General features: G+C 51.1%; 1 protein-coding gene across 4 annotated transcripts in view; it reads left to right on the top strand.

The window, feature by feature from the left end:
• Nucleotides 1-23,055, top strand: part of LMCD1 (LIM and cysteine rich domains 1) — a 67,971-nt gene that overhangs the window by 22,580 nt on the left and 22,336 nt on the right. For all 4 annotated transcript variants that reach the window (XR_009542710.1, XR_009542709.1, XM_060161309.1 and 1 more), the window contains exons 2-4: nucleotides 6,507-6,595; nucleotides 13,050-13,305; nucleotides 19,654-19,983. Coding sequence is in view for 2 of the 4 variants with exons in the window: in XM_060161309.1 (XP_060017292.1) it covers nucleotides 6,507-6,595; nucleotides 13,050-13,305; nucleotides 19,654-19,983 (675 nt within the window). In the remaining 2 variants the exon portion in view is untranslated. The remainder of the gene's footprint in view (nucleotides 1-6,506; nucleotides 6,596-13,049; nucleotides 13,306-19,653; nucleotides 19,984-23,055) is intronic.

The raw sequence follows: 23,055 nt of genomic DNA, 5'->3' as shown, positions 1-23,055 counted from the left end.
AGGGGCTTCAGGCAGCCAGTGAAATTTAAAGGAAGAGGAAGGGTGTGGTTTCCTTTCTGCGTGGCTGTTAAGAAAGTTACTGCATTTGGCAAGGAAGCCTGGGAGGCAGGCCTGTGCCAGGGCAGATGGGACCAAAAGGAAAGGACAACAATAAAATTCAGGCGGCCTGTAAAAACTCACACTGGAGGGGGTGGTGGTCTGCGAGTGGAGTACGGCAGGGGGAGACATTAAGCTAAGGATCTGAGAGCCTTCAAGTCCACGCTGGACAGCTGAGGGCCCAGCGGTGAGGCCTGGATGTTCCCAAACTTGTCTTCACTTTAAAATCCCCTGGGGAACTTCCAAAAACGCCTACAGCCCGTGGTCCATCCCCAGAGATTGCAGCTGAACTGCTCTGGGATTCAGCCTAGGCTTTGGAAGTGCGAAAAGGTCCCCAGGTGATTCTAATGGGCAGACACGTCTGGGAACCACTGATGGAGTCCCTGGCTACTCAAAGTGTGGTCCCCAGACCAGCAGCATTGGCTTCTTCTGGGAGGTCAGGAGTACTACGGAATATCAGGCTCCCCCCGGACTTGCTAGACTAGAATCTGCACATTAGCCAGATGCCAGGTGATCTGTATGCTAATCAGAGTGTCTGATTCACTTGCGAAGCGCTGCTTCACACACACACACACACACACACACACACACACACACACACACACACACACACACACACACACACACACACACACACACACACACACACACACACACACGCGCGCGAGGTCAAATCCTTCTCCTTCCTGGTGTGGATTGCATTTGTAATTGTATATCTATGTGACTTATTACAGAAGTCAGTGTACGGGCCCCAAAATATCTAGAAAAGGTTTCTTAACATTGCCTGTAGTGCGTGGGTTACATTAAAATGTAAACTTCAGAGTTTCAGTGAGTGCCAGCTCCCTGGCCTGGTCCTATGCATTCGTGACCAGCAGTCATTTCAGGCTTCCAGTGCAGGGCAGATAAACTAGGTGAAGCCAGGGCCTGGCTTTCTCTCCCATAGGCACTGCCCGTGGTTCTGATTCTCCTTCTCCTCTGGCTGCCACCTCTCCCACTGAAGCCTGTCTGTTGCCTTGAACATCTGCACTTTATTTAGCAGAACAGGGTTAATTGGTAGAAATCCTGGAACCAAGGTAAGCATGACCTTGTCCTACTGCCCTTGCCCCTAACCCTTCCAGGACCTCCCATCCCTCCAGAAACACTGCCCATCCCCTTGGACCCAAGTGGCCCGAGGCCCGAGTCAAGGCTAGGCTCGTGGGAGGCTGTCTGGGGTCTGGAGACGCCCAGTGTGGTAATAAGTCACAGGACCTAGATTCCAAAGGCATGAGTGTGAATCATGGCCTGAGCATTGTACCCTATCAGTTCTGTGAGCTTGTTTTCCTCCTGAGGCAAATGCAAGATACTGACATCCTAGGGTTGTTGTGAAAACCAAGTGAGATAAGGGATGTGAATACACTCTGTAAACTCTAAAGTGCTGTAGCTGTGGTGGAAGGTGCCACAGCACAGGAGATGAGAGCATAGCAAGGAAGTAACACCTGCATGGTTTCACTTCCTGGCTCCATCACTTACTGGCTATTGGATCTCGAAGCGGAGGCATAACCTCTCTGGGCCTGTTTCCTCGCCTGAAAGTGAGGTTACTAAAAGTGCCTCTCTGGTGGGTTCATCAAGAAGCTTAAATTAAATATTATGAAAATGCTTGGTGTACGCCCCGCACATAAGATGCACTCAATCAACGTTAGCTACAATCATGACCCTTAGGAAAGACAAAACAGTTTTGCTTAAAGTTATAATACAAATAAGGACAGACTAAGGAGCCCGCCCTTCCCCAGAGGGTCTCCAGTCCAGGCCATTCTGAAGAGGCAAGGTGCTTCTCCTCCCTCAGACTCACGGGCCTACGTCACCTGCTGCCTGGGAATAATGACTATACCTCACAGGGGTGTCATCACTGTTAAGGAAGAGGTCTCTACACCTTCTCTCCTGGGACCCCGGGCGAAAAGGGACGTTTTTAAGTAACAAAGCACACTGACCAGTAACACAGGTATGCTTACAGAGTTTACCTGTAAAAGACAAGTCAGAATACTTGGCTTGGAAGAGAATTTAGTGTCAGTTCAGAACGCCCCGGCTCAAAAAGCAAACCCACGGGTAGTCAGGAGGGCATGGGATGGTGTTAAGATACAGTTTTCAAGAGATAAAAGCATGATTCTTGTGCAACTATAAAATGAAACTTAGCAAAGATTATATTCAACTCATTATATAAGGAAGGAACCAGTAAGCTATTTAGAGCAGTTCAAAAAGCATTTGAAGAGTCAGGGGTTCCTAGGCAATCTAATGTTAGGACAAGATTGATAGGTTAGGTATATAACTAGTTAATGTCCTACAGGACCATCAACCGTAACCCTTGGGGTCGTCTTTTTCAAAAGGACAGAAACTATTCGTATTGGTATCTCTACTGGACAAAAACCTACATGTTAACATGGAACTTCACCGAGTCTAAGGATAGCAAGAAGTAAATTTCTCTAGATAATCCCTGCAGGGATGGGGTGGGGTGGAGAAAATGTCATATTGCCACCATATGACATTGAAGGGTGTGCCACCCACCTTTCTGCCTTCCATCCGAGTTTTGGACTTTTTTTTTTTTTTAAACAATGGTAAATACTTACCTCACTTTACAAACAACCTTTCTCTTACACGATGCTTACAACAGCCCTATTGAGGCAAAAAGGGCAGAGAAAACTCATTTCCAGAGGAGAAAACTGAGTTACATGAGGAGAGAGAGAAGCTGGGCTTGGAGGAGAATCCCGTCTTCTAATTCCGAGTCTCATGCCCGTCCTGAAGCTCCATCTCACCCTTGCCCTTCTCTGCTCCCCTTCATTTCAGCCCCCCATTGCTCTCGGTGGCACTGTTCCCCTTTCAGACTTCCCTTGGGGTTCACTGAAGGTAAATGCTCGAGGAAGGAGGAGACCCTGCCACTCCCCACCCTTTGTATCCCAGGGGCTTCTGGTCTCATCCACGTCCTTTTAAGTCCCCGACACCATTCAGTTCCACAGCATTAGATGAACCACACATCCTACTACCCCGAGCCAAAGAAAGTTGTCCAAACACTTTACCCTCCCCTCGGGAAAAAGGAGCGCTCATCTTCTCAGCTGCTATGAGCCACTTTGCCATCGTTCATCTGAGACGGCATCCACATCAGAGAGACCCACTGTTTACAAACCGGAATATCTCATTGGAAACACCTGTTCTGGTTGACGTCTTCCCTTCGTCGATAAACAGGATGGTCATTTTCTGTGTCAGGAAGAGCTGGGTCTGTCTGCCTCCTTGGTGAATGGCACGTAGGGGACAGATGTCTGTTTATTGTGTTAAACTGTCAGCCAGGAGACCCGCAGCAAGTGTGGCCTGAGGGCCCAAATCGGTTTCTTCCTTGCAAGGCCATTTAGTTTTCTCACCCATGGACTTCTGCTGTCATGGAAACTGTCCCACTAGCAGGATAGAGACTCAGCCCGACCCTGCTTCCTGCATCCAGTGAGAGAGGCAACATTTATAATCATGAAACAAAGTAGACAATAAGAAAGTATATGGGGTGTGCAGTTAGAAAAGTAGTTCGTCTGAAGTTGCCTAGAACTCTGAAGCTGGGAAAAAAATTTTTTTTGAGAACATCTGATTCAGAGTATGTTTATATGAGGTATACTGACAACAGCAAACACTCGGTGCGTAATAAGTGCATGCTAAGCCCTTTCCGTGTGGCAGCCCACTGAACCCTCTCAGTGACTCCAGGGGGCAGGGTGGTTCTTACTGGCCCCATGACACAGATGAAGAAACAGACTCCACGAATCACTCACTGGCCCAAGTCCAACAGAAGAAAGGGACAGAACTGGGACGAAGATGCACACCTCTGACCCCGAAGCCCGGACCTCTTGACTTGAAACAGCTGCCTTCTCCTATCTCTCTTGCCTCTGTCATAAGCTAGCTCTTGGAAGGCGCTGGACGCCCCGGTCCATCCAGCGTCCACCATTTTTATTTGATCATATAATCCTTCCCACCTCCGCCATAAGCCACTTTGTAAGAGCGCACAGAACGAGGAGTCCACGCAACAGGATACGGGCCACCCCGATCCAGGCCAGTTTTCTCATTTCCCAGAGGACCACCTTGGGCTGGGCAGGGAAACGACTCGCCTCTAGCTGCACAGCTAATAAATGTCAGAGTTGACACCATAGAGCCAGCCCCCTGACCCACGGGCCCGAGCTCGGCTGTACTGGGCCGCCTTGCATCTAAACCAAACCCTGAGCCAGCAGTTCAGCTCTCCTGGCCAAGCATCAGGACTAATCCCCTTGTAGGCTGGCTGTTAAATCCGACAGTCGTTAGAACAGTGCTCCAGTGGGCGGGGTGATTTGCCACTTAGGAAATTCTCCCGCATAGCTCTTCTGTTTCAGGCTTTGCTGCCTCCGGGTAAACCTAAAACCATCCAGTGATGAAGTCTGATTCATACATCATACACCTCCCCGCAAAACTTCAAATCATTTAAACGTGAAGTGTTATGGGATCGTTGTATTTCAGCTAGTAGAATCCAACGCGTCAGGAACAACAGGCAAGGTTTTCTACGCCAACAGCTTTAGGGAGCAAAGTTCCACCCACGAATGAAAGTTCCCCAGCTCAGACAACGAGACGGTGGTGAGCATCGTCTTGGTTTTCCATTTTAACATGACTCTAGCACTGAATAGGCACAAATAGAAACATGCATCCCTTCAAATACGTGCCACATGGCTCTTACTGCCAAGGCTGTGAAGGTGTATTAGACGGAACAGTGAAGTGTCTGAGGACGTGGTATAAACAGCAGTCACCACGCAGGAGGTGTGGAGCTGGGTATTATCGCGGGAAGACTTGGGCGGGAGAAGAGAAATATTGTGAAGGATAACTGTTTCTTCCTACGTCCTTCTTTGAATTCTGACACTAGCAATGAGGACGGCCTCACGACTTGTCTTCTCCCCACTTACAAGCAGAGAGAGTAGAGCTGTCATGCCCCACAGAGCATGCTCAGATCGTGACACCCTACCCACCCAGCCCTTTTGTACCCTTCTGCCCTTGCATACCTCCTCCTTCTGCTAGGACCTCCTTCTCCTCCTTTTCTGCCCGCTCACCATGCACAGCCCCAATCCTGAGTCACCGCCTCTGAGAAGCCTCTCTGGAATTCCCATTCGGGTTAACACCTTCCCCTGTGCTCCTAAAGTCTGTGTGCAAGATAATAGCAGCTACCATTTGTAGTGGCCAAGGTGGCTGGGCCTTACATGCGTTATCTCTGTACCCATTTGACAGGTAAAGAAACTGAGGCTCAGTTTGTCCAAGGCCACACGGCTGTTAAGTCACGAAGCTGGGTGTGGAATCCAGGTCTCTCAGGCTCCAAAGTCCATGTCTTTCTACTACACAACAGGCAGCTGTCCTTGCCTCAAACTAATCCCTTCCCAGGAAAGGGGATAAGTATGTGTTTCTCCATCTCCCCCTAGACTGTGTATTCCTCTAGGGCACCGCGAGTCTTACCATGTATCCCTGTGCCTGGCACATAGCAGATGCTAAATAAATGGTTAACTGAATCAATAGTTTGTTGAATGAGAAGCTTATCCCTTTATCCCACAAGTTGATGGAACACTGCTTCTGATAAAATCCTAGTACCTGTGGTTCCCATCCCAAGTCAGCACCCACCCCCAGTGGAGAGTCAGGTCAGTTTCTCAGCTGGCAGATCCACATACTAACCCACCGCTTCTCCAAGTTTCATGTCCTATGAATCTCCTGGGAATTGTGTTAAAGTGCAGGTTCTAATTCGAAAGGGCTGAGACCCTCATGGGTGGGGCGTTTCCTGCAGGCTTCTGGTGATGCTGCTGGTCTGAAGACCCCATCTGAGAGCCAGCCGGGTCTAAATACATCAGCAAGCAGCAGCCCTGCACTTTGGTTACCTGTGGCTGGTAATGAACAATAAAACCTGTCTCATGCGTCGCGCTCCTCCCAAAAGACGACCAGATTTCAAATGCTCCTGATTTTCCGTGATTTAGCAAAATATTTAAGCTATGCTTTGAGCTGTAAACATTTGGCAGCCTGAACCTTTGTTTGTGCCTGTAGCTTTGGTATAATCACACCCTATCAATAAGTCACAAATAAATGAGAGACAGGAGGCACTCACTGGAAGATTCCATTCCAGTGACAAGTGGATCAGGGGAGCGGGTGAGGGTTGGGGAAGGCGCGATGAGCCCCAGGGCATTTCTGCTGGGAAAGTTCCACCCTTCCACACTTGCCTAACCCATGGCCACTTTCCCGACTGGTCTCCTCCATTCCTGGTAAACAGTAAAGTGATGGCTTATTCATCTCGAGACCTTTGAACCCCACACAATCGCTTTGCTGGCATGCCAAGTCTTTAGAGGTCAAGCATCCCTGGTCCAAGACGTTTGGAAGGAAAACACCCTCTTTTCTGTCTCCTTTTCCAGATGTCCCTGGGCCAGCAGCAGTCAGCAAGAGGTGTGCCTTGTCTGAGATGCAAAGGGACGTGTTCGGGCTTCGAGCCACATTCATGGAGGTAACCGAGTTTGTCAGGAGAGGCTCTGCCTGCCTTCATTTCTTGGCTGTCCTTTCTGGGAACCCTGGTCATTCTCTGATGGGACTGCTTAGGATGCATGTGTTGCTGGTGGACTGGCTCCGGGGTGAATGCCTTCTTGCTTGGCTTAATTCAGAAATGACAGAAAAGCCCTTGAGGGGCCAAGATGAAGGAGGAGTTCAGGGCTTTATAAACCATTTCCAGGTGGAGGCTGCCAAGCTCAGCCCGGTGAGGATGCTCTGGGAAGCGGTGGACAGTCGTTAGCTGGTGCCTGGTCCACGCTGGGTAGACCTGTCTGTCCTGGGGTTTGGGGTATGGGCTTCATCTCCCCCTCCTGCACCATCATCCCCCTGGGGTTCTGACCAAAGAGTGCCCCTGGGACAGAAATAAAAATCACTGTGTCCACAGTACTTAAAAACCAGGACCTGGTATTCACATCCAAGGCAGGAGGGCTGTGAGATCCAGCTGGACTTGGACTCACGGCACTGTTCTTTTTTTTTTCATTGAGGACTCTGAAAACAAGAGGTAGGGCTGCCGCTCTGCACAGTCCCCGGGCACTATTCACATCAGCATCTGTGTGGACCGTATGCCCTGGAGGTGTGCAGGGCACAGCCTGGGGGACCGTCCCTGCAGCCCTGGGAGAGAGAAGCTAAGCCCTGTAGGGCACGAGAGCTAAAAAGGAGCTTTTGTCTCCACTGCCAGAGGGTTGCCTTGGGCACTCAGTGGAAGAACAAAATTGGGGAGATGTTTGTCTCAGAGAAGTTGATTTCCGCTGTGAGATAGCAGTTACCAAAAATGCTTACTGAGCTGAGCTAAGTCTTTTCTACTTAAATGCTAAAATAACCCTAAGCAGGAGGTACTAGTATGTCCACTTTACAGATGAGGAAACTGAGGGTGGGTAATGGGGGAACGGCTACCAGAGGGCAGAATTCGGACTCGGGTCTGTAGGAAGCCCCATCCCACACTGTCAACCATTCTGCATGCAGTACTGCGGTCCAAGCACAAGATTGTTCCTTGACGCTATTCCCAGGCAGTCCCCACTTCGGAGGAGCTCATATGGTCTTCTGGACGCCAGGGACCATCAAGGTCATCCAATCCCAACATCCGTCCCCTGCACAAATTCCTCCCACGGCTAGGATGTCCTTCCAGGACGAAGAGCTCCCCACTTGAGCTCTTTCTGGCCTTGAAAAGAGGCTGCCTCCCTATCACTTCACCCCGTTGGTCCTGAATCTGCCACCAGGGTGTCAGAGAACAAGGCTGGCCCCTCATCAGCTCTCTGAACACAAGCAAGGATGCCTCCCTCAAGAATTCTTGGAGCCGAGGGATATCGTTCCCTAAATGCACACGTGGCGTCTGTGCAGTAATGTTTCCATTCTCTCAAGGACCACAGTCCCGCGCTGCTATCTGGCATCTGAAAATGGGTGTTTGATATATTTTGTCTGGTTTCCTAGTTGTTTATGGCAGGAGGGCAATTCTGGACACTGTTCCTCTCGGCTAGGAGCAGAAGCCTCTCAGCATTGTTTTCATCCCACTTCCTCATCATCCTACAAGTTCTTTGAACGTCAAGCGAACTTGTCCTTGAGAAACACAGACTGCAGCTTTTAGGTCCTGCCCATCCAGTGTCACCTTGGAACAACCTTAACAGGGACCTAAATTTCAGGCTTCGTGGAGCAGTGAGTTCGCAGAGCCTTAGCAGGGAAACCGTGTCAAACCGTTTTTATGCTTCAGTTCTCATGTTCTCAATAGTTTGAAAGATATTTAAAGGGTCAGAGTGGCAGCCAGTCTGGTTTCATGGGAAAGTTTCCTAACTAATAATCACAGGACAGAATTCATGTGCTGACTCTGCTTGAATAAGACACTTCCCTTCTCTAAGCCTCAGATTTCCCATCTGAAAAATGGGAAGCTTGGAGCTGGTGGGCCCAAGGATCCCCTTCCAGCTTTACAATTCCATAGTTTCAGGCAAACTGTCTGGAATCCAATTACGGATTCACACGGTTGGTAGAATTAGAATGGTCTTCATATTCGCAGCACAGAATAAGTAGAATTACTTAGAGAGGACGGTGCAGAGTGAAGACAAAAGCAGACTTTCAGAACAAACGTATCATGGAAATGGAAGGGGAGGTCCCCCCAGCAGCCTTCAGCAACCCGCTTTCCAAACGGCCGAGCCGGACTCCCTGCCCGCAGGGGCCAACCTCACAGGATGCTGAGCTACCATACACGGCGGAGGGAAGCGGGCCTCCGGAAGGCCAAGCTTTTCAGAGAGAGCCCAGGGCAAGGCTTCTCCCTCGCATGCAGAGACTTACCATCATCATCATCGTCATCATTCTAATAGCTTTATGTTTTAAAGGCACACCAATTTCAGTGAGTAGAGGGAAAAACCCTGATCTGAGGGAAGCAGGGGACATACTATGAAAAATGGAAGGGAGACCACTGGCTCTGCAAATTACAAAATTTTACACCCTTTGGGGGTCTCTCTGGATAGATTCCCCCAATCTCCTCATCGCGGCACCCCTTTGATGTTAATTCTGCTCCTCTCCCCAGGGTCAGGATCTTCATAGGTGGCTGTGGAGTAATACAATAGCTGGGCTTCCTGTGCTCTTGGAGGGACAACCTATAGAAAGTCAGCCTGAGGTGCCTAAGTTCCTGAAAGGGACATACTCATGCCTCTCGCGCTTTGGGGTGCGTGAGAATCCCCTCTGGAACAGGGTCACGAGTGCCCGGGCCCAGATCGCACTCCAGACGCGTGTATCTAACTGGCGGGGGCCGAGCGGGGCATCCCCAAGTTAACACAGCTCCCCAGGTGATTTGGGTGTGCAGCAAAGCTTGAAAATTCATCAACTAGATCAGGGGTCAGCAAACTTTCTTTAAAGAGCCAGATAGGCCTACCCTGGTGGCGCAGTGGCTGAGAGTCCACCTGCCGATGCAGGGGACACGGGTTCGTGCCCCGGTCTGGGAAGATCCCACATGCCGCGGAGCGGCTGGGCCCGTGAGCCATGGCCGCTGAGCCTGCGTGTCCGGAGCCTGGGCTCCGCAACGGGAGAGGCCGCAACAGTGAGAGGCCCGCGTACCGCAAAAAATAAAAATAAATAAAGAGCCAGATAGTAATCGTTTTCGGCTTCACAAGCCACATGGCCTCTGTCACACCTATTCAGCTTGGCCCTTGTAGCAGGAAATCATCCACAGACAGTACGTAAATGAATGAATGTGACTGTGATCTTTATTTAGGGACACTGAAATTCAAATTTCTCATCATTTTCATGTGTCCCAAAAGAGTTCATAGGCCATATAAAAAGAGGTGATGGACTGGATTCTGCCAGTGGGCTGTAGTTTGCCAACCCCTGATATAGACCAACCCTCTCATTTTACAGATAAGAAACTTGCCAGGGGTCTGTGGTGGGCTAGTGTTCAGGCTGGGATTAGAGCCCAAGGCCATGCCGTTTCCATAATTCCAGGTTGCCTATGACAGGTTGCAGAAATGGCCGTGGTGACACCATTGAGGATCTTTCCAGATGTGTCTGTGTCCCCTGCAATCTGGGTGCCTGGAAAGAGTGGGGTGGGGCCAAGGGGGTGTCCGCCTCATCTGTAAAGTCTCAGAAACGTGTCTGGTGACATGAAGAGCATGAAGAAAGGAAAAATAATGTGGACACAATCTCAAAGAACATCTATGTGTCAGCATTTTGCATTTCAAAGCGTTCTGCGTTCCCAACGCCTCGCACAGCATCCTGAGCGTCTACATGAACCAACAGAGCAAAGGGCAGCTTCCTCCCCCACTTCCACGTATGGAAGGTTTGGGGACGTCAGAGGACCCGGTGGGACACTGGGCTTTCTTCACTTCCTTCCTCGTCTTCCTCTCTCCGCTTCCTGCTCTGCTGCTGCCTCCCTCACCCCGCCCCATAAACCAAAAGTGCCCTCACCTGTCTTCTTAAAGAATCAGTTTCCTCCATGACTGGCTCATAAAGAATATTATTGGGTCATGAATAAAATGCCCCAGTTCCATAAAACAAGCCACCCGTTCTCACGAGCACGAAAAGAAAAGCCTTCTTGCATTTGCCCTGTACCGTCTTTAGGGTCCTATTCATCTTGAGAGATAATTTCTCTGGAATTATCATTGAGATCTGCGATTTTAACATGTCTCAAATGGCAGCCCACTGAATGTGAACTTGGACTGGAAGCTTCTCCTCAAATAACGCTGGAAATGCTGCCTTCTCTTCCCCTTAACGTCACACTGCACACCCGTGCGTTAAAAACAAGAAGCAGCCTTGCACTGAAGAACTGTGTTTAACCTTCTGTAGCCTGCTGACCTCCATCACCGCTGAGCCCTTTCCCTGGGCCACATCCTGACCTCCTGGGGGAACGGGTCCAGGCAGCAGAACCGCCTCCCCACCCAGAGCATCTGCGACTCCCACGTGAACTGGTCCAGGCAGCAGAACCGCCCCCCCCCCCGACCCAGAGCATCTGCGACTCCCACGTGGCCCAACCTGATTCTACCTTATGTTATGGTTTCCACCTGATTTTCTCTGCCTCTCCCACCCCAACTGCAGTCTCCTTGAAGGTTGTGAGAGGGCCTCCTTCTTTTCACATTAGACTAGGATTTCTCAACCTCAGCACTACTGACATTTGGGACCGGATAATTCTTTGCTGTGGAGGGAGCTGTCCTGTGCATCGTAGGATGTTTACCAGCATCCCTGGCCCCTACACTATAGACGTCATAGCACCCCATTGGGACTATCGAAAGTGTCTCCACGCTCAGCCTTAAAAAAGAACAAAATGATGCCATTTGCAGCAACATGGATGGACCTCGAGATTGTCACACTGAGTGAAGTAAGTCAGACCCAGAAAGACAAATAGTATATGATATTGCTTATATGTGGAATCTAAAAAAAGGGTACAAATGAACTTACTTACAAAACAGAAGTAGAGTCATGGATGTAGAAAACAATCTTATGGTTACCAGGGTATGGGGGGTGGAGGGATAAATCGGGTGGCTGGGATTGACATATACACACTACTATATATAAAATAGATCACTAAGAAGAACCTGCTGTATAGCACAGGGAACTCTACTCAATACTCTGTAATGGCCTATATGGAAAAAGAATCTAAAAAAAAAAAAAGAGTGGAATATGTATATGTATAACTGAGTCACTTTGCTCTACAGCAGAAACTAACACAACACTGTAAATCAACTATGCTCCAATAAAAAGTTTTTTTTAAAAAAGTGTCTCCAGACATTGTCATATGCCCCCTGGGGACAGATCTGACCTTGGCTGGGAACCACTGATATAGACCATCAAGGCATGCGTCGGGTAGCCCCACAGTCAAAATTTGTGCTAAATGATTAAATGCATCAGTCTCCTGAGTTTAGAAGAGAAAAGAAGGGTTCCTCCAGGCAGGCCTGGCTGTGAAGCACCCATGCAACTGCCCTGACACGTCTCTGGCTTAGGCCTGCCCCATCCCGCGGTAGGTCTTGATGTAGCTCACTTGACCTGACAAGCTCTAAATCGCGTGTGTTCCAGCATCTGAGACACAGCACGCCTGAGGGGACACGGCCAGGAAGGGAGGGGAGCGGTTTTCCTCTCACACTGGGAACCCCCTGGGTATCTAAACCTTAACAGCAGGACACAAAGCAGCCAACTGCTTCTGTTTTTAATTGTCGGAGGGAAGTGTCAGGCCTCAAGTCACTGTGAAGCTTCCCCAGGATGCTTTTTCTTTTCCCAGCCCCAGGACAAAGCCTTGGCAAGGGACATCCATCTCTCCAGCCCGAGGGGTTTCCTAAACTCATTCCCTTCCCCCCAGGTCCTGTCCACCCGTTTCCTGAAGAAAATTTCCAGCTGTATTTTAACTTCAGGATGAGTGCTAAAGAGTTTACAAGTTGCTGAAGCTCTGAGGCTCATGAATCTTGGGAGGCAATTTCAAGAATTCTTTAGAGCAGGGATTGGTAGACTTTTTTTTAATAAAGGGCCAGAGAGTAGATATTTTAGGCTCGGTGGGCCACGTGATCTCTGCTGCAATTACTTATCTGCTGTTGCCGCCCAAAGACAATAGGTAAATGAATGGGCATAGCTGTGTTCCAATAAAACTTTATTTACAGAAGCAAGTTGCGGGCCGGGTTTAGCCCACAGGCTGTGAAGACTCCTGCTGTAGAACATCTCCAGGGATGAACCTGCCTTTGCCACCCCAGTGACCAAGAGGAAAAACGTGCTGCTCTTTTTACCCACGAAAGTCACACCCACATTCCCCACAGATAGATAGGAAGACGTGAGTTTCTGACGTCAAAGGCCTTTTGGGCTCCGGTTACCATTTGTCTGCTGCTAACCTTTTCAAGTTACTAAAGTTAAACTTTGAGCTTGCTTTCCAAAGCGTCGGCGCTGCCAGCGGGAGATTCTGCCTCTCTTTTCTGGAGGTTGATCTCACTTGTCCCCATCCCACCCCCCAGGAAAATGTGCAAGTCATGCAAATGCAGTCAGGAGGACCACTGCCTGAGCTCGGACCTGGAAGACGATCGGAAAATTGGCCGCTTGCTGATGGACTCCAAGTATTCCACCCTCACGGCCCGAGTGAAAGGCGGGGACGGCATCCGGATTTACAAGAGGAACCGAATGATCATGACCAACCCCATTGCCACCGGGAAAGATCCCACCTTTGACACCATCACCTATGAGTGGGCTCCCCCTGGAGTCACCCAGAAACTGGTAAGAGAGCTTCCTGCAACCAAGTGGTTGTTTCCCTGCCCTTGTAAATAGGAGCCGTGCCACAGGTTCCTGGATGTCAAAGACGAGGTAAGAAGTGGGCAAGTTTGCAAAAATGGTAGGAACATAGCTTTGGTTTCGAACCTGCTCCTGCCTCGCTCTGTGATCTTGAAGTGAAAACTGTCTGGGCCTCAGTTTTCCTCATCCATGAAATGGGTAGAGGTGTTCACGTGAATTCTAAGGGGCCCTTTCAGCTCTAGTACAGGGTTGCTCATGGTTCCCTTTAGGTTCCCCACTTCTGAACAGAGGATGGTTTATTGTTGAGAACTCTCAGAGTGCTCATGTTCATCCGTAAGTTCCTCATTTTCCCTCAGAGTGGCCTGGGATGTGCCCTTTGCAAGTCTCGGGGAGAGCACAGGAACACTTCTCTCTTCTCCCTAACTCCTGGGCTTAAAAGAGAGAAGTAAATTGGCTTTACACAACCCTAGGGAAGAGGCACCCAGAGAAGGACAAGGCCCAGAGAGAGCAGGTGACTTGCACAAGGTCACCCCGTGGCTGCCCACTAAAAGGACCCAAGAAAAGTCCCCATGCACAGGCCTCACCCCAGACCATTAAATCGGAAGCTGCAGATTGCAGGATCAGAATTATCAGTCACGAGTATTTAAACGAAGCCCCAGGTGATACCCCACGTGGGCCCCCTTCAAGACCCAGAGCAGTGGACCAGCGCCCCTCAGATTTCCACAAGCGTAAAAGCCATCTGGAGAGCTTGCAGAAACACATCGAGTAGGCTCAGGGCCGTTCTGAGAATCTGCAGTCCCGCCAAGCTCCCAGGTCATGCCGACGCTGCCGGCTCCCAGAGCACACCTGGAGTAGCAAGGACCCAGATGATTTCTACAGGTTAGTGAGATTAAAAAACCCTACCGTGTTAGAGATGCAAGCCTGACGCTGAATTCCATCTCTCCCGGGAGAAAAGGAGAGCCTTTTGAGACCCGTGTGTCCCTGTCCCTGCGGGCTACGCCCCCTCACTCAGTACCTTGCATGGCAATGACCTTCCACCTTCCTGCCCTGGACCACTATACGGCAGGCCTGGGCTCCCTAAGCTCTTGCCCTCCTCGGGGACTTTGCACATGCTGTTCCCTCTCCTTGAAACATCCTTTCCCGGTTCTCTTCATGGCTGGCTCCTTCTGCCAGTCCTATCTCAGACAGGCCGTCCCTCACTACCCAACCTGTGGAAGATGTCACCCATCCCTCTGCTACATTTCTTCTCTCTCCCAGTTCTCCATGGTTTCTTTAGAAGCTCTTATTTCGAGCCGTCATTGTCTCATGCGTGTCTGTGCTTCGTCATCACCTCTCCCCTACACTGGAGTGAAGCCAGGCCCGCGAGAGCACGCGCATGCCTGTCCTGTGTACCATCTCACTCCTCGCCTTCCACTGCACAGGGCATGCAGCAGGCTTGAGGCGTATTTGTGCCACGTCGCCTCCCAGCCAAGGACATTCCACGTGTGGTCTGGGGACTGGCACTGCTCCACAAAATCCTTGTGACTGGTCCCCAATCGGAAGCACAGAAATTGAGAATAAATGTTGGGAAAATGTTGTGGCACTTGACATCCAAGTGCGTGATGGCTGAGCAGAGCTCCCGCGTGGTCAGCCTCACGTGGAAATCTCGTGTGGCCTGAGCTACATTCTCATCACGTGCACTGAGCCCACAAATCATCCTGCAATCCGTGGAAAAAAACACCAAACAAATCTTGATCCTTCACCATAGAAGGTTCGAGCAGCACAGTGCTAAGCTGGAGCTTAAGAGGGGGAAAAACATCCCTTCTAGATAAAGCGAAGAGAGGCAAAGTTTTCTTGTTTTTTTTTTTTAAAAAGCTTTGCTTTTTGAGAAGCATATTTTAAAAGAACAGTTCAGCCTGCATGAGCTCAGCCACCCTGTGAAGTGAGGGTTAGTTTACGTGTGAGGAAACACAGGATGCTGAGCTGGACTTCGACAGCTCCAGTGGGTAGGCAGGGGCAAGTCAGGGGCCACGGAGGGCGGCACGGAATAGCAGCAGTGCCGCGTGGTTCCGAACGCGGGTCTGCCCTCCGGCACCCGGGCCTGGGTGAGCCATCAGCGGGTCTCCAAGATGTGAGCGGAAACTAAAGCAAGCAGCTCGTAAAAGAGCCAGCTGTGGGCGTCAGGAACTGACTGGTGAAAACCCCAAACGCTTCAGCCCCAGACTAATCAGAGGAAGGCATCGTCGGGCCGTGATTAATGCCGGCTCATAAAACCACATGGGATAAAGGCCGCTCTGTCTGCCCTGCGTCTGGCCTGCCCGAGCAAATCACATTTCTGAGATTGGACGACTTTCTTCCCACTCACCCTTCCGACTTTTTTTTTAATTACCAAGTGATCAGGACTGATTACATTTTGGAAATGGAACTGAATCTTGCTCTCTGTCACCCTTCCCAACCAGAATAAAAGCCAGAGAAATGCTTCAAAGACTAAAGTCTTCAAAGACTAAAGTCACAAGAAACCTAATTGCTAGTATGTATTGAGTACTTACTATGAGCCAGGCACTACGCTAAGAGCCACACATGCACAATCGCCTCTGATTTTCCAACACTGTTAGGGCTGTACTGTTATTACCCTCATCTACAGAAGAAGAAACCGAGGCTCAGGGAGGTGAATGGGTCTTTGAAAGCTAGCCGGGAATTTGTGGGGAGGCAAGACGGAGAAGATGAAGGGAACCAGCATCCATGGAGTATTTGTATATGAAGGATATCAACACCTCACCACTCCCTGTGCGCTGGGTGCATTACTGCCCCCATTTTACAGGAGAGCAAACAGAAGCTGTTGAGGAGCGCGTGCAGGGCTGGCATTCACTCATACCCCATCCTCTGCTCCCTTACCCGTGGCAGTCAGCGCACTGTCTCCCACTGAGCCCTCATTGGGCCTCAGAATCCTACTCAACACAGCACTCCAGGCTGCCATGATTGACCAGGATTAACGTGTAACGTGAAGCCCATTTGCTCTCTTTGTCTGACAGCTGGAGAAGAATCAGAAAGCACAGAATCAGCACTGGGTTTTCTGATTCCAGAGTCTGTGTGTGTCCCACTGCCCAACCCTGGGAAAAGAGCATCCTTCTCCTCCACTTTTCTCTCTGCTCTTTTGATTTCTGTCCTGAAAAAGCCTGGTTCCAGGAACCTCTTCACCCAGTATGGCTGTGCCAGACAGCAGAGCACCAAATGGTTCAGAGAGTTTTTCACGAAAAACTTAAAACCTAAACCAATCTTTCCAACCGATCCTAGAAAAGGCATCTTGCTAAAGGTTTTGGGAACATGACCGTAGTCGGCTTCGTGGAGAAACACCTGAGAGCTTCTCTGGCAGGCTCTGAGCACCACCGGCAGCACACTCTGACCCGGCCTCCCTCCCCGTCTTCCCCTTCCCGAGTCCATGCCAACTGATAGTGATTGCCTGAGGGCTGCCTTGAGGTGGGTTCTGAGACCCTCATCAGGGTTGATTAGCAATGTCTGCCATCAGCGTGTGGCTCGGGAGTGTGGGAGGGGCCTCAGGCCAGCCAGGCAAGGCCAGCCGTCACGAAACACATGCCCGTGGTAGCCAGATGCTGGGGCCTTGCCAGAGCAAAGGCAGAGAGCCGGTACCCGGCTGGGGCTTTGAGGACACTGTGAGTGCAGGCGCAACCTCGACCACAGGGCTGACTTACAAAGTCGGGCAGGGAGGGGTGCAGGCCCTAGAAGACCAGAGCCACACACAGATCCAGGGACTACAGCCTCCTGGCACCAGGCAATGCTTCCACAGCCCCCTCACCCTGAAATGAGGACAAAAGGAAACTCCCCCAGAGATTGGGGGACATTTCTTTTATCTTTGCAAATCATCCAACTTGTAGACAGTCAGTATAGAAGAAGTTGAGACCCAAGCTGCTGAGTTCAAAGCTGTCTCTACCGCATACTAGCTGTGTGACCTTCGGGAGGTTACTTAACTTCTCTGTGCCTCAGTTTCCCAAGGGATAATATTAGTACCTTTCTCCTAGGGGTGTTGTGAGAATTAAATGGGTTAACATAGGTCAGACACTTAGAAGAAGGTCTGGAACGCAGCGAGCAGCACGTAGGTGTTAGCTGTCCCTACCGTTCCTCATACCACTCCAATGGGGGAAGAAAGCAGGCTTCCTAGAAGAGGAATCAGCCGAATCCTCCGTGCGACTGGGGCTGCTTCAGCACTCGGAGTAAGTGAGATAGATACTGGCCAGGTCTGGATGCCCATTCTGGCAGCATGAGCAAAGCTCTTGTTTCCACTGCTGCAAAATCCTTCCTGAGATTCTAGGAGCCGGGCAGGCCCCAGGCAAGAAATAGGAAGGGCTGGCGGGGGTATTTCCCCTGCCCCGCCCCTGCTGCATCTCCCCAGGGTCCTGTGCCCTACCGTACCCTCATCCATATCCTCAGGGCCCTGTGCCCCACCCCAGCCTGCTGGCTGTTGGGCTGCTGCTTCCCGTCCTCTGTTGGTCCCATCCCTTCCCCCACCCACTGCCCTCGGATGTCCTACTTCAGACTCCCCCAGGAGGACCTATACAAGCACTCACTTCCAGGCCCCTGCAGGCTCCTAAAACAGAGCGGGCCTGGGAAGCTCTCCCACAAGGGCGCCAAGCGAGTCCTATGCACCACAAAGTTTGAGACAAGGGTCTTCAGATCTACCCGTCTGGCCTGTTCTCGTCGGAGGCCACCTGCAGTTTCACGCTGATCAAGAGAAAAGCCACGGGCTTCCCAAGACACAGCAGGGATCAGCCCCTGCCAGACATGTCGTCAGCTGGGGGGCCCCCCCGGGGCTTCTGGTTCTTCTGAGTGTTGGGTGAAGGGCCTGGGACTCTGGCCAGCCAGCCTACTCTGGCCCCTTTTCGGGGCTGTGGACTCGGCTGAGTGACACTGCTCTCCTCTTACTTGTGAGGCAGATCAAGTGAGGTGGCCACTGACTCCTCACAATGGCCCAGACCCTAACGAGCATGCTTTCTACCCTGAACTTTGCAGATGAGGAAACGGAGGCCCAGAGAGGCTGGGTGCTTTCTTGATCTTACACGGAGAGCAGCAGCAGGGCCGGAGCTAGAAACCCACATTTCCCGGCACCCCAGGATTCCGTGCACCACCCAGGCCATTTCCTGCGTCTAGAAGGTGCCCTGAGAGTATGAGGGGCTGTGCAGAGGAACAGGGACGAAGAGGGTATGCGTGAGCCCGCAGGGCCGGGAGGTCTCAGCCGGGCCCCCCGGGATGCAGGGCTGAGCCGCCGAGGGTGGGGTGCTCACAGCCCCCCTCAACTGCATTCCCACACCTGCCTCTCCCTGTTCTCAAAAGGCTCTTACCCGGAATTCATTTATTATGAAACTCAGCAAACCAGGCTCTGGAGTAGCACCCCCTCCCCCAGGTTCTCATACCCTGTTCCGTACAGACAGGCCGCAGCTGGGACTGTCCATTATGAATCGCATTTTCCATGTTGGTTAACACAACTCCAGGGTGAGGCCAGCCTCAAAGACGAGCTATGGGGCAGGCAGATTCTAAGAGGGTAAATACGGAAGCAGCCACGGGGGCGTGGGAATGAGGCCGTCTGGTGGGCGAGGCAGGTATGGGTCAGGGTTAGGTTGGGCACAGTGGTGGAGAACAGTAGTCCAGGACCAACAACCGGCCCTTCACACTTTCTCATGCTGTGTGGCCTCGACCTTCACCTTCCCCTAATCTCCCTGTCCCTGGGACCCACCCAAGTGTAAGATTTCTGCTCATCTCACAAAAGCAAGCAAGCCAGCCAACAGAAGGCCATTGGACAGTCATCCACGGACATAGGAATATTCAGGTGGTCTAGCATCTGTACCAGCCCTGTTGGTGTGGAAATGGGACTGACCTGAGACCTTGTCGATCTACTATTAGAAGGTGCCTTTGCATATTTTTAAATTAATAAACTATTAAATACCTTCTGCCTATAGTGATTTAATTATACTTTCCCAAGAAAAGCGATTTTAAACTAGATCGACTTTTTTTTTTTAAATGAGAAGCATGGCCACGAGGTAAATGAGGTAAAAATATTCAGTTTTGAAGGAAACAAAAATCCTTGTTGCAAAGCCAGCAAATCTAAAAGGAACGTCTACTGAAATTACCCGATTCTCATCGAGACTGTGAATCTGTGAGTGTGACTCAGGGGAGAGCGGAAGCTTATTTAGGTCTCTTTCCAGTGTTCCCCAAATTCACCCCGCTTCTTCCTTGAGGATAATCCTTGGGTTCTGCAGAGACCTGCAGAAGCCCAGGTCTCGCCAGGGCTCAGATCTCTGCCCAGTGCTTGGGAATCATGGTGCTGGGTCTCCTCTTCCCCAGGGCCTGCAGTACATGGAGCTCATCCCCAAGGAGAAGCAGCCAGTGACGGGCACCGAGGGCGCCTACTACCGCCGGCGCCAGCTCTTGCGTCAGCTCCCTATCTACGACCAGGACCCCTCTCGCTGCCGCGGACTTTTGGAGAACGAGCTGAAAGTGATGGAGGAGTTTGTGAAGCAGTATAAGAGCGAGGCCCTGGGTGTGGGCGAAGTGGCCCTCCCCGGGCAGGGCGGCTTGCCCAAGGAGGAGGGGAAGCAGCAGGAGAAGCCCGAGGGCGCAGAGACAGCCGCCCCAACTACCAACGGCAGCATCAGCGACCCGTCCAAGGAACACGTAAGTCTCTCCCATCCATCCATCCATCCATCGGGTCTGGCTGAAACCGCCCAGGCCAGGGCTGCAGAGTCAGGGCCCCAGCCCCAGGCTCTGTTCCCTCATTCCTGCCTTCATTCGTGGTCACGATCCAGGAGAGGTCACAGGCAAGCAAACCGTCGCAGTGCGGAGAAAGGGCATCTGTCCTGGCTTGGGGGTGAGGGTAGGCTTGGGGGAGGAGGTGAGGCCCATGCTGGCCTTGGAAGAATAATTAAGAGTGCCCCAGGCCTTCGGGCTCTTCGGGGAAGACCTGTGTTGCCTTAAAGAGGTGATCACGTGCAAAAAAAAGGTGAAAGTCTCAGACAGCACAGCACAGTCAGAGGACTGAATGAAGCCCCAGGTGGCTGGAAGTGTGGTATCAGGGTGCAGGGGGGCCCAAGGCTGGCGAGGTCAGCAGGGGCACGCTTCCGGAAGGGTCATGCCCTCCGTCCATCCATCACTCAAGCATTGATTGGCCTGTACTGTCCTCCGAGCCCCGGGAAATCAAAGAGGCAGAGGACACTGTCCCCGTATTGGGATGCCACAGATTTAGGACTTTACTGCAAGGGCCGTAGGGAGAGCTGGTGGGCTTGAGATTCGGGCCACGTGGGGCTGTTTGTTAACGTTCATGGGCCCCCAACCCCTGTCAGCCAAGAGGCTTCATGCTTCTACGTGACATTTGGAGATAAAAGTCCCAATATATAGGGTCCTCAGGCAAACCACCTGCCTTGCTGGGAACAGGCTAGCCGTCACCCGCGTGAGCCAGACACCCCCGGGAAATGCCAGCCGGAACGATGCCGTCAGTACATCCGGAAGGGGCGGGTCTTTCTTCTCTGTACTGACTCACACTTGTTATCCAAAACCTGCGTCCTGCATCTCCCACCCCCGCCCCCTGGGCCCGTTCATTTGGGATTGCCATCCAACACAAAGAACAAGGAGACAAAAAGACAAAAGAATGAAATTGATTTTCACTAGCACAAATTGGTGATGGTCTTGAAAAGACCATTTCTCAGGAAGAATTCACATGCCGGGAACTTCTGAAAACATTAGATCCAGTTACCACGTTTCATAAACTAGCCTTGTCCCCAGCCCTGCCTTCTATCCACCCTCCAGCAGCCATCGATCTTTAACACATTAGTACTGTGTAATTCCAAGCTGGAACGCAACGTCTTTAAGTCTGTGACGTTTCCCAGTTGCCATTCCCAAGAGAGAAATGCTGGTCTGAGAACGTATTTTATCCTGGACTCAGCCCACGGGTTTGGACAGTGTGGAAGTGGGGCAGAGGCGGCCTGAGATCCCAGGGCCTTGGCAACAGTCAACTTTAGGAAATGGCTGTGACACTTTGGAAGCATTTAAACAAGACCAGGCAGTAAATAGGGAATGCGAAGGAAGCCGATATTGGTGGGTCGGGCTGGCTGGGAAGACAGACTTTTCCTTCCTGACCCTAACCCCAATCTTAATTAGATAACAAATTATGTCATTAGTAGACTCACGTCCATCACCCTCCCTAAATGCTGAGGTCCTGTCTTGTCCATCTCTGTATCTGCAGCAGCAGTCATCAGTATAATATAGAGAATAGGTGCTTGATAAATGTGCGATCCATGAATGACTGAACAAGGGAATGAATGAATGAATGTTCAAACTCAATTTTGTTTCCGTTTTTGTCTGCGTCCGGTCTCAGCTGCAGCACGCAGGATCCTTCGTGGTGGCGTGCAGGCTTCTCTTTAGTTGTGGCGCGTGGGCTCTGTAGTTGCGGCACGCAGGCTTAGTTACCCCGCAGCATGTGGGATCTTAGTTCCCCAACCAGGGATCAAACCGGCGTCCCCTGCATTGCAAGACGGATTCTCAACCACTGGACCACCAGGGAAGTTCCATGTTCGAACTAAATTGATCCTCGAAAGATGGGGACCACTAGGGTGGCCATTTTGCCTGAAAGGACGATGAGATTTCAAGTTCACATGCCTGAAGCACCTGCTACGCGCCACGTGCTGTGCTCAGTACTTCCAGGTCTTGGATTAATTCGAACTGTTACCTGGTAGGTGGATTTCACCAGCCCCATTTTACAGGTGAGCAGTCAGAGATTCAGAGAAGAATGGTGGCTTGTCAGAGGCCCCGTCGTTTCTAAAGGGCAGAAGCTGGATCATCATACTCTTTCTACTGCGTGATGCTGAGTTATAAAACCCTGCTTGTTATCTGTATTTAACTCCCTGTTTATCTCCTTGAAGCCGGGGAGCAAATTCTATTAAGGTAGCTAAGTAACCTGCCAGGCCATAGATGGCTTGTCCCCAGCAGCCCTGCTATTGGGCCTGGCTGTGGGCTCGCTGCCTGAACTGCTCTGCTCTACCCCAGGGGGCGGCATATCAAGGGGACATGGGTGCTGGCTGTCCTGTGTGCTGGGCTCCTCCTGTTCTCATAAAAGGGCAGGTAGGACAGTTGCCACAGACAAGCATCAAGCACGAAGCCTGACTTTTGCTCCCCTGACGAGGGCCACAGACTTTGCTAGAAGTAGTCAGGGCATTCAACTTGAGAACCCAGGGACAGGGAGGAAGCATAGGACTGACACCCCAAATCCAACAGTGATTTATGAAAGAAAAGGCGGCAAAAAGAAGGCCATGTGAAATGTATTGCACTGGAGCTACGATGGTAACGTGTCACACTTTATCATCCTAACGGCGACGTTATTACTGTTGTTAGCGGCTACCATTTAGCGGGCGTTCTCTGGACCGAGGACAGAGCTAAGCAGGAGGGTATCTGATGTAAAGCTCCCAGCCGCCCAAGGGAGGCTATAGGATTCGAACCAACTCAGCCCCCAAACCCCTCTTTCCTGTTTCCCAAAGCTTATTCCTCGAAAGCTCATGGCCATGAAGCTATAAACGGGCCATGTGGCCATGTAAAGGGGACATCAGACTAAACAAAACGAAATGGGTTTCTTTAGGGCTGGACTCCTCAGAGCCTTTAGGAGGCCACGGCCGTGGTTCTCAAACTAAAGTCACCTGGAAGCTGGCTAAAATCCAGAGGCCTGGGTCCCACCCCAGACTTGTTGGTGCAGGCGGAGAA

The sequence above is a fragment of the Lagenorhynchus albirostris genome, chromosome 10 (assembly GCF_949774975.1).
Source record: "Lagenorhynchus albirostris chromosome 10, mLagAlb1.1, whole genome shotgun sequence".
NCBI classification, from domain to species: domain Eukaryota; kingdom Metazoa; phylum Chordata; class Mammalia; order Artiodactyla; family Delphinidae; genus Lagenorhynchus; species Lagenorhynchus albirostris.
The sequence above is the reverse complement of the archived record's forward strand: the minus strand, read 5'-3'. Positions and strand labels throughout refer to the sequence as shown.